Source organism: Peromyscus californicus, unplaced genomic scaffold, assembly GCF_007827085.1.
Source record: "Peromyscus californicus insignis strain IS unplaced genomic scaffold, ASM782708v3 Scaffold_5__1_contigs__length_169319896, whole genome shotgun sequence".
In the NCBI taxonomy this organism is placed as follows: Eukaryota; Metazoa; Chordata; class Mammalia; order Rodentia; family Cricetidae; genus Peromyscus; species Peromyscus californicus.
This window is the reverse complement of record NW_026294573.1, coordinates 33,944,029-33,956,217: the sequence shown is the minus strand read 5'-3', so window position 1 is coordinate 33,956,217 and position 12,189 is coordinate 33,944,029. Positions and strand designations below refer to the sequence as shown.

Here is a 12,189-nt window from a genome sequence, read left to right as displayed (position 1 = left end):
ATTTGAAATTATCTCAGCTACTACTAAATGAAGTAGAAGGAACGACCTAATTTAGGAGAAATACATTTCAGAACAACTGTATGCATCTGTATGTACTTTCCCTGTTGGTACGGCATATGTATGAGACCTTGGTTTCAGTCCCAGAAAAGCAGTGTCCCCATTCAGTAGTTAAGATACAGTACATTCAAGTGATTATGAGTAAAATTTTATGAAAATAAAAATTTTCAACAAACTGGAAAATAGGTGAAGAAAACAAATAGAAAGTGTAGAGCTGAAAAGTAAATTATCTAAATGAAAAAATGCATTGACTGGCACATTGGTATATCAGGAATGTCTGAAAATTAGAAATATGTCCAAAACCAGTGCTTCCAAAGGAAAAACTAAAATCACCCTTCAGAACTAAAAGGAAAAGTACATAAACCAACAGTTACTTCCTGAGCAAGTAATTGAATAATGAGACAGAAAAACACCTAAGGATCTGAACAGCACACCTGCAAGTGTCAGGAATAATTTCTTTACCAGTGCGTATGAGAATGCTCATGAAGGTTGGTCATATAAGAAACCAGATTCAAGTAAGAAAATGAAATTAGAAATTAAACATTTCTAAAATGTCTTTGGTCACCAGAGCAGAAATGACAAGATATTGGAAAAATACTTTGGACTGAATGATAATACAACTGACCATTTGGGGTTTGCCAAGGCAGTTACTTTGAAAGAAGCTATAGCTTTAAATGCTTTATGCGGAAAGATAAGAAGAGTTTCAAACTTTCTTTCTTTCTTTTTTTTTTTTTTTTTTTTTTTAAGATTTATTTATTTATTATGTGTACAGTATTCTGCCTGCATGCCAGAAGAGGGCACCAGATCCCATTACAGATGGTTGTGAGCCACCATGTGGTTGCTGGGAATTGAACTCAGGACCTCTGGGAGAACAGCCAGTACTCTTAACCTCTGAGCCATCTCTCCAGCCCGGTTTCAAACTTTTTACCTACTCATATACCGTAAAAACAACAGGATGAATTGAGTCCATACCATAGTAAGAAGAAAGGAACAGAACAGGGCTGGCAAGATAGCTTAGTAGGCCCAGCAACTTGCCACCAAGCCTTGCAACCTGAGTTCTATCCCACATGATGGAAGGAGACAACTGACTCCCACAAGTTAGCCCTCTGACCCCTTCAGGAATGCTGTGCATACATCTCCCGCAGTAAAGGTAAACATAAAAATAAATTTTAGAATAGGAAAATAACAAACAGTGGTAATTTGAGTCAGGCCTAGTGGTGCAGGCCTATGATCCCAGATGCTCAGGAGGCTGAGGCAGGAGGATTGCAAACTCAAGGCCAGCCTGGACAAAGGTGAACCTGGAGCTGTAATAATAGTAAGGAAGAAGAAATGAACAAAGAAAAAGCAGTAATACCGACCCTACACATTTTTACATATATGTGTGTAAACACACACACACACACACACACACACACACACACACACACACACACGGAGGAAGAAGCAGTTTCCAGATTACTTTATGAGGTCAGTATAACTGTGAAAGTAAGGTTGGGCAAAGAAGAGATGAGGAGAAACTGTAGACCAATATTGAGGAACACATGTAATTTCTAAACAGTCTTATTAAGTAAGAAACACAGAGCCAAATACAGGAGTGAAAGCCATTAGAGATCAGAGAAATAGTGAGAGCCACCAGCTAACCTTAGCTCACCATACCGCCGTAGCTTCCCAAGAGAACCAACTTCTTCCTGTCTAACCTGTGCTTTTATTGCCTTGCTGTTCTGCCTTCTCATTGGCTCTTAGCCCAGCCACTTCACTTCCTCGTCACTGCCTGTCTGTATAGACCTCCAGGTCTCTATGATTGGTACTGGGATTAAAGAGACTGCCTGCCATGTGATTGGATTAAGGGCATGTGCTACCACTGCCTGACTTTTGTTTATGGCTGGCTATGTCCTCTGATCTCCAGTCAAACTTTTTTTATTAACATACAAATAAAATATCACCACATTTCAGCACAAATAAAATATTACAATTTTCCCTTTTTTCTAATAAAAATAAAAAATAAAAAAAAGTTTGAATCCTTAACCAAAAGTTTGCCAGTTGAAATTTTTGCTGTATAGAAAGGAGGAAATGGTGATCAGTGGGATTTGTCCCACTGATGTAATAAAGGTTAAAATTAGACCCAGTTGATGTGATTCACTGTATAAGAAAGAGAAAGCTGAAAAATCATACCGTTTCAGCTGTGGAAAAATAATTTGATAACATTTAATATTCCACAAACTAAGAATTTTTTAAATTAAAAGTGTATATGAAAACTATAGTATATCATGTTTAAACAAGATGTTAAATAATTTCATTCAGATTAAAAGTAGGGGAAGGATGCTTGAATCCACCTACTTTCATCAATAGCTGATAGTGTTAGGAAAGAAAAAAATGAAAACATCTAAATTTAAAAAGAATAAGTTAACACTCGGGAGGCAGAGGCAGGCGGATCTCTGTGAGTTCGAGGCCAGCCTGGTCTCCAAAGCGAGTTCCAGGAAAGGCGCAAAGCTACACAGAGAAACCCTGTCTCGAAAAAAAAAAAAAAAAAAAAAACCAAAAAAAAAAAAAAAAAAAGAATAAGTTAAACTCTGCACAAATTATTGTTATAGAAAATCTCAAAGACTCTGTGAAAGCAAGTAGAACAAGGATTTGGCATGGTCATGAGATGCAGGGCACATAATCTCTATGGACTAGCAAGGCCCTGGAAGATTTAACACACTCCATTTAACAGTAGCATCCACGGTTATGAACTGTATTAACAGATAGATGCAGATCTGCTTACTGAGACATTACCAGGAGAAAGAGAGGAAACCTACACAAATGGAGAGGTAGCAGCATGTTTGCAGAGAAGAGGACTCCTGCTATTGATTATGTGTGGTTAGGTAATACTTTATGTCAGGCCTGTAGAAATTGACAAGTGGGCTCACATGTTATTATGGGCAAAAGACCTGAAAACTCCAAAGTTTTAGGGTATATATTACTTGATTTCAAAATTTCATGCAGCTACAAAAATCAAGACAGTGTGGCATTGGAACACAGTCTAGATGAATTCAGGAGATAGATTGCAAAAATAGATTCATGTATACAGTAAGCTCACTTTTGACACAGGTATTAATGTATTCAATTGATAAAACAGTCTTCTCAAGACTGCCTAGTATATCATGGTGGAAAAAATATCCTTATTTACATTGAAAATCAAGTGAAACAGAGACCTAAGTATAGAAGTTGAGAGTATAAAACTTTTAGAAGAAAGCATTGCAGAAAATAATTTTCATCTTGGAAAAGGCTTTTTCTTTCCTTTGAAAGAAATTTGATAAACTAGACTTTATTGAAGTAAACCCCTTTTGATCCTTATAAAGTACCATTATGCAAGCATTGACTGGAAAATATTCACAGTACATACATCTGACAAAGGATTCGTTATTTAGCATATATGAAAAATGTATAACACAAATCAATGAGGAACTGACAAAAGAGAACTGTATTACCATTCATCAGGAGACTAGAACCGCAGAGACAAAACTACACTTGGACAGAGAAGCATATGTTGCATGAATGGAGAGTAGGACTCTCACATATTATTGAGAAGAGTGGGAAGTAGCTTAACAGTTTGAGTCCATTTATACAAAATTCTAGAAAGGGCAAAAAGCTAGTGTATAATGACAGGAAGCAGACTTCCGGATGTTCGTGAGGGAGGTGGTGGGCAAAGGAACATAACTCTCTTGCACCACACAGAGGCTTTTGCGGGTGATGGAATGTTCTTTGGCTTTGATTTTGATTAGTTACAGGGTGTGTACATTATTAAGACTTTTTTAATTACTTACTTAAAATGAGTGCATTTTGTTTTTTGTTAAAACATACTTCAGGGAAGTTGATTTTAAAAGTAAAACTTGGGTTGGTGAGATGTCTCAGCACATAAAAGTGCTCATAATAGATTTTGCCCCATCATTGATCTCTATGTGGTATTTTATGTACAAGAACTGTTAAAACATTTGTCTTTGTATTTTTTTCGTCTATTTTTTAGTTTATTTTTATTTTGTGTGTATGGTTGTTTTACCTGCATGTATGTATGTGCACCATGTGTGTATAGTGCTCATGGAGGCCAGAAGAGGGTGTTGGATCCTTTGGAACTGGAGTTACAGATGGTTGTTAGCTACCATGCGGATGCTGAGCTCGGGTTCTCTGCAAGAGCAACAAATGCTCTTAAGCACTGGGCTAGCTCATCATCTCCTGCTTTTGTATTTGTATTCAAATGTTTATAGTGATGTGTAAATCTACAGTTTGGACATTGAGTGATTTCCCTAGGTTAATACATATATACACAGTAATCTAAAACCAAACACAGGTGTTTATTATTTCCACGAACACTATTTTTGTTTTTTTTTCCAGTTTATACAACTCAGTAATTTTTTCCTACTTAGATTTCGAAATGCTAGCTGAACACTACTCATAAACTCATGTAAATTGTGCTTAAAACTTGATTTGTGAAATTCTAGGATATAGAAACTACTATGCTAATATATTACTTTTTTTTTTTAAGACTAGGATGTCATGATTTTAATCATTGTAAGCTTCCAGTTAGGCACTAGTTTATGCTTTTGAGAACATCCATGTTTTACATGGTTCTTGTCACATTTATATCAGATCTAGTAGACTCATTCATTGAAAAGCAGTGACCACTTGAGAGGGTAGCCTAGAGGCATGCGGCCAGTGGAAAGCTCCGTGTCTGAATAAACTAGCATGTAGGCCTGCCATCGTAACCCTCTACACTGACATTCTTGGTCTAGTTTGTTGAAGAATTGTTTTATGTTTTGTTTTGTTTTTTGTTTGTTTGTTTGTTTCAGTGTAGATTTATTTTGAGTACTTGGCTTTGTGTCTTACATTGCACCTGGCACTGTGGTCATTACAGTAATGAGTAAAGTAACTCTTGTCCTTTAGGAGCTCAGAGCCTAGATGAAACTATAGTAACTAATTAATGTGAAGTGCAGTCAGTGGTCTAAACAGGTAAAAATACACAACTGTTACAAAAGAGAGAGAATGAGTATGGCAGGAAGAACAGAGGATTTCCTTGGTTAATGTTTAGAGTAAGTTTGAAGGTGGAATATGGGTTGGTTAGTGGTAGGATGGATATTGTAGATAGTGCAACCACTGTCGAGGTTACAATGCAGATACATGAAACATGTTGTGTCTACAGGACTGATTGGGGCTACAGATGTAGTTCATTTGGTAGATTGCTAGCCCAATGCGCACAAAGTTCTGGGTTTGCTCCCAGCTCCTTGTAAACCAGACATGGTGGCACACGCACACGCACACGGGGCAGGGGCAAGCATCAGGATGGTGCAGCAAGTAAAGTGCTTACCATTCAAACCTGAGTTCCCTACCTGGTACACACATAAAGGTGGAAAGAGAGAACTAATTTCATAGACTTGTCCTCTGATCTGCACACATGCGCCATGGCACACACACCAACATGCCATGTGTACAGTAATCATGTCTGGCTAAAGTGTGAGCTTGAGAGGAGAGCTGTTTATCCTTTATTGTTAAGTGCTACAGAACAAGCAGATGAAGAAGATAAATGAAATACTGAAAGCAAGACTAAGTCTGAGTAATATTACTTCAGCTAATTGTGTAAATCTGGTGTATTAGTTATGGTTTCTGTTGCTGTGATGAAACACTGTGACCAAAAGCAACTTGGTGGGGAAAGGGTTTATTTCACCCTCACTTCAATATAGCAGTTCATTATTGAAAGCAGTTAGGGCAGGAACCTGGAGGCAGGAGCTGACATAGAGGTCATGGAGGAATGCTCCTTACTGGTTTGCTACTCACAGCTTGCTTAGCTTGTTTTTTTATGGAACCCAGGACCACCAGCCCAGGATGATACCACTCACAGTGGTCTGGGCCCTCCCACATCAATTGCTAATTAAGAAAAAAATGTTCCTTACAGGCCTACCTTATGGAGGCATTTTCTTTTTCTTTTCTTTTCTTTTTTTTTTACATTATTTCTTAAAGATTGATTTATTTATTATGTATACCTTATTCTGTCTGCATATTTGTCTGCAGGCCAGAAGAGGACACCAGATCTCATTACAGATGGTTGTGAGCCACCATGTGGTTGCTGGGAGTTGAACTCAGGACCTCTGGCAGAGCAGCCAGTGCTTTTAACCTCTGAGTCATCTCTCCAGCCCCCTGGAGGCATTTTCTGAATCAAGTTTCCCTCTGTTCAGATGACACTAGTTTGTGTCATGTTGACTGCGGGGGAGGGTAACACACTGTGTTCCCATTTTTGAAATGCATCTGTCTCACCTTTTTCCTTTCTTATTCCCTCTCTTCTCCCAGATGGATGTGTATGCACACATGAGGAACTAAGGATCAAGGCTCAGCAGTGCTTTTCTGAGCTTTGGTCTCCTCACCTGTATAATGTGCAGATTATATGATTTGTGTAGTTTTCTTGAGTATCTGAAACATAGTGGGTGCTCAATACTTAATTGTAAATGAATAATGGGAAAACTATCAAAGGATATAGTGAAAACAAATTATGACAGAATAAGCAATAAAAGATTTATGCACAGACCTCTTTAGAGTGCCCTTATGTAGATAGAATGTGTTCAAGTAGTTGTCTTTATAAATTTTTCTTCTTACATTTAGATTTGTGGGGTCCCAGGCTATAGAGACTGGAGTATCTTTAACTGTAAAATACTTTCAGGTGTAAATCTCTATATAATGTAATCACTGCAAAATCCATTACAGGGTCTGGGGAGATAGCTAGGAGGTGATAGTGCTTGATCTGTAAGTTTGAGGGCCTGAGTTCAAATTCCAGCCATTACCTAAAAAGCTGGGTGGGTATGGTTGCATGTTCTTGTAACCTCACCATTGAGGGATGGAGACAGACAGCTCTGGAGTGCTCACAGTCAGCCAGCCTACCCACCCCTAGGAAACACTGAGCTTCTAGGTCAGTGAGAGGCCTGCCTCGAGGCAGTAAGGTAAAGCATGATAGAGGAGACACCTGAAGTGGTGCTCTGGTCACAATATTTGTGCTTAGGAATGCACAACCACACACTGAAAGCACACCCCCCCCCCACACACACAGTTTTTAAATTAAAAATAATAAAGAATGAGTCACATTCAAAAAACACATTTGGTTGTTGGTTTCTTCTTGACTCATCTTGGCAAGAACCCTTGGACTGAGATATGCAGCTGTGGTCTCTTCGCTCTAGTAATTCAGCTGTGAGCTTCCCTTTTCTCAGTTTAGAATTAAAGTTTTGCTAGGCGAGGTTGTGCATACTTGTGATCACAACTGCTCATGAAGCTGAAGCAGGACCACAAGGATGAGGTCCTCTTGAGTAACTTAGTGAGATCCTATTTCAGGATAAAAACTTCCGAAATGGGCTGGACGTGGAGCTAGCAGTAGGGAACCTTTCCTGGCAGGTGGGAGGCCTGGAGCTCCGCCACTGGCACCACCTACACAAATGAGCAGCTGCGTTTCTTCTGTTTTTGTTGGTTGGTACATTTGCAAAATGTTTTGTTTTGGAGAAGATTATAAATATTTCTTTAAATGTTTTAAGGTTTACTGTAATATACAATTAATATCATTTCTTTCTTTATCTTTAGGGTTCTTACTGGGCAATAGACACCAATCCGAAGGAAGATACGCTGCCTACTCGGTCAAAGAAGAGGGCCCGATCTGTAGAACGGGTAAATTAACTCATTATCATGATTCATATCAGATATGACATCAGCTTATCAGAAGTGTAGACTCACAGTTCTTTTCCAGTAGAACAGGTGCAATCGCAAGCAAAGTAAGGTTTTGTTTGATACTGTTTTGTATTTTCAGAGCATTTTTCAGACCTATTTGTTTGGTCTTCATCCGTTGAGCAAGGGAGGCAGTTTAGGAATTGCTTGAAGGTTTTGCTCTATTAGGACACAGCTGACGTGTGAGACTCACACCCCGGGCATCTGAGCTTTAGTCGGGTAGCTTTGCTCTGCTCCTCCGACACTGAGGACTGATTTAAATAACAGCCATTGCACAAATGCTCTTCCTGGTTACATCACATTTTCTTCGTTGTCTTCACAGTGCTGTTCCCTACTTTCATCCATATAAGGATCACTTGGAATACAATCTGTGTGCCTGTGTTGCTATAAATCCATGGTTAAAGCTCATTTCCAAGAATGAAAGAAAAGACCTTTGGTTGATATTTCAGTTATGTGTTTTAATACGTATAGTCAACACTTCAACTGCCACCATATGTTGACTGCATCTCAGTTTTCCTCACCCTTTGTACAGTTGCATTATTTCAGCTAAACATCCATACTCATCCTCTTTGCTGTTGTGTTTACTTGCTTCAGGTGTTTACTACTTAGTAAAGCCTTTCCTCCTGTTTGCATTTGTGGTGGTGTAGAATTTTTGTAAAGTTCTTTTATAAAACCACGGCTAGTTTATAGTCATTTTTTCCTGTATTTTTCTCCTTCACTGGACTAATCTCCCCTTAAAGACAAAGAAGTCTCTAATCAAATCCATGTCTCTAACAGTGTGTGACACAGCCTAAGTATTCATGTCACACAGCCTAAATATTTACGTCTCTAATGTTTGTATGTTACACAGCCTGTAGTGGATAGTAGATGTTTGCAGAGTAGATCAGGAAGAAAACATGTAATGTGTGGTGAAATAAATTTGACATGTGACTGCCTATTGCTGGTAAAGGAATATAATTTCTAAGCCTTGACAATAAGGACCAAGGCTATATATAGTATGACTCTGTCTTAAAAAAAGAATCAGGACCTCAGATTACGTTTGAATCAGGGCCACATGAGGCATGGCCACAGAAGAGTTTAGATAGGCAGACTTTTTGGAACCAGGCATCAACTTAATAAAATTAAATGTGAATTAAATACAAAACATTTAGTATCTGTTAGCAGAAATTTGAAGGAAGGGAAAATGTGTTTGAAGTGTTTAGCCCGTGACATTCTCAAGCGGTTTGCATGGATAAGGTGAAGGGGCTGAGAAATCATGGTTGTTTTATTTTTTTTCTGTTATTTATCTCTTTGGAAGTTAACTGGAGTTTGACTTTATTTTTGGAAATTGGAATTGATAATAGGGTTGACAACTTTGCACACTTTTTAGATGTCAATCCTCTCTTTTACTCTGTTGTTAGAGAAACCTTGTTTACTTTTGAGAATCCTAGACTTCCCCTCAGACTGCTGACAGTTGTAAGAATCTAAAGAAACAGAAGATTCAAGGTGGAGAAGCAGGTGCTTTTGAATGTGAAATTTAGACATGGCACTTGGTAAATTCCATTTTCTACTATGTGCTTCTTAATTTTCACTTTTAAGATTAAAGTGGAAAAATTTCAAAACAAGACATCCACATGGACTACATTCTCTCAATATTGCTGATGCTTTATTTTGGCCAAGTTGTCTGTTAGTTGGCAGTGCGGGAAAGGAACTTATGTAAGGAGGTAAGCTGAGAGCAAGATTCATGTAATCAGGTGGACATGTGTTTTAATAAATATTCTGAAAGAGAGTGTTCTTTAAAGTCATGATAACTTCCTGCCTTGGTAAACCAATGTGACTGTTTTTAATATGGAGAGAATCTTAGGGGCTGGTTGTATATATGTACTGTTTTTCATCAGAGTTTTGTAGTATATATTGTTTTTGTTATAATACTTTACATTTTAAGTAGCCATTGGATTTTATTTAAGGAAACATCTTAGATCATGTATATCGTAGTAACATTTGTGAATCTAAAGCCCCTTAATTTAGTTTATCACAGAACAGTAAAATTAGGAACAAGGCAGGTTACATTATAAAGTTGTGATCTGTCATTCTTTTAAGTTGGAAAAACTAATTTTAAATTGTTATGTTATAGTTTAAGATATTTAGCCTTTGGGAGTATCTTTTCTTGTTTTTGTGTAGGTTTTAAGTCAGTTGTCAACTGTGATTAGGTTTACGAAAGAAGACTCCATTCTGTGGTTCCACAGGTCAATGCGGTGCTTCTGAAGCAGAGATATGCTTGGCATGGTTGGTGCAGGAGGGAAGGTCTAGGAGGACTGACTGCAGAAGTTGAAGGTGGAAGCTGGAGACAGGTTGCTGAGTCTTTATAACCCATTGTAAAGATAGATTGTAGGGGGTCGCTGTTGCAGGGAAGTGACAGTATGTTAGTAATGTCACTCTAGCGCCTGTGTGTGCAGTATAAGCTTTCAAGGAACAAAGTTGTTGGACCATTTGGGGAAATGGCTGTGGGTAGTTTTTTTTTTAAGTTCTCTAAAATACTATGCAAATTATTTGAAGGAAAAAGGCCAAGTAGTACTATATAAACTATTTAAAATACCTTGGCTTTAAAAAAAAAATAGAGGAGCTAGAGAGATGGCTCAGCTGTTAAGAACACTGGCTGCTCTTTCAGAGGACCCTAGTTCAATTCCCAGCTCACAGATGTCTGTAACTCCAGGGGATCTGATGCTTTTATACAGACATACCTGCAGGCAGAACACCAATGTACGTAAAATAAAAATGAATAAATTATTATTATTATTATTATTATTTTTGGTTTTTCGAGACAGGGTTTCTCTGTGTAGCTTTGCGCCTTTCCTGGGACTCACTTGGTAGCCCAGGCTGGCCTCGAACTCACAGAGATCCGCCTGGCTCTGCCTCCCAAGTGCTGGGATTAAAGGCGTGCACCACCACCGCCCGGCGAATAAATTATTTTAAAAAGAGTCTGTAATTACCCTTTTTTGGGGGAAACACAATGAAGTTGAAATACTTCATACTTTGTGGTGAAGAAAAACTAAATTGTGTGCAGTTCGGAATCACTTACATTGAATTAAGACAAGAACTGGAAGGTGGACAGATAGGAAAAGGATAACCTTTTTTAAAATGTCTTAATTTTATTCATTATTTTGTATGTATGTATAGGGGGCAGGGCACATAAGTATAAGAGCAGGCACATATGTACTGTGGTGTGTATGTGTGTAGGTCAAAGTACAAATTTTGGGATTTGTTCTGTCCTACCGCAGAGTCTGGGGACTAAGTCAGGTCATCTAGTTTGTGTGGCAAGTGCTTTTTACCTGGTGAGCCATCCCACCGGTCCAAGAAGACATTATTCTAGAGGATAGTCTGTATTTGGCCACGTTTTTAAGATTGTCATGTTATTATTTGTGACTCAGTTTCTCAGTTGAGTCTGAGAAAGAGTAAGGATGCCTTTAAAGGAAAGGTAAAAGTGAGCAGAGGAAGGAATGCAACCAATGCATCCTCTTTGCTATAGAATAGAACAGATATTTAAGCTGTGCAAGAATACCCAGTGTGCACTACTCAGGAGGTACTGCATGTTGCCTCCAGTGTATGTTTGTAAACAAAATCTTGTGGGGTTTTGTTTTGTTTTTGTCTTTGAGATAGGGTTTCTCTGTAGCTTTGGAGCCTGTCCTGGAACTGGCTCTATAGACCAGACTGGTCTTGAACTCACAGCTATCCGACTGCCTCTGCCTCCTGAGTGCCTGCGCCACTACTGCTCGGCTCCTAGGGGTTTTAGAAAAGAAATCCTGTGCATATTGGAAGGTTTCATATGCATGAAACTCATTCTAACGACTGGGTAGAATTTTGTTGTGTTTTGCTTTGTTTTTACGCTATTAAGGGATAGTTTGTGTACAGTTAAATGCATGAAGTTTTGTTACTTGAATGTTTTGATACCTTACTGTTTGTGAAATTTAACAAATGTTAAATGAAACTTTCTCATCATTTTCATAAATATTTCTACTCAGGCTACCACTAATCTGGGGAAAAAAGTATATCTTGATATTTACTCCAACCTTTGGATGGAATTTTAGTTTTCAATGTAAAGGACTTGCATATTTCTAGTTAGTTAGACTTAATCCTGAATATTTTGTTTCATAATGTTATTATAAATTGAGCTTTAAACATTCTCCAGTTGCTTTTGCAAATGTATAAATTTGGTTTTTTTGGGGGGGGGATGTGTCTGTTGGCCTTCTATCCTACAGTCTTGTTAGTTGTAATTATCATTTTAAATGACCTGGGATACTCTCTAAATAATTACATCGTCCACAAATACTGAAAGCTTTCTTTTCCTTCCAGTCCTTTTGCTTCCCTCTACTATGTTACTGCATTTGTAAGCCACGTTGACTGAGTCTTGCTCCTGTGTTTCTA

The 12,189-nt window shown here is 38.2% G+C and overlaps 1 protein-coding gene across 1 annotated transcript in view; it reads left to right on the top strand.

The window, feature by feature from the left end:
• The window catches only part of Foxj3 (forkhead box J3), a 100,907-nt gene that overhangs the window by 63,094 nt on the left and 25,624 nt on the right, over positions 1 to 12,189 (top strand). The window contains 1 exon segment of the mRNA XM_052715576.1: positions 7,648 to 7,731. Within this exon segment, the coding sequence (XP_052571536.1) occupies positions 7,648 to 7,731 (84 nt within the window).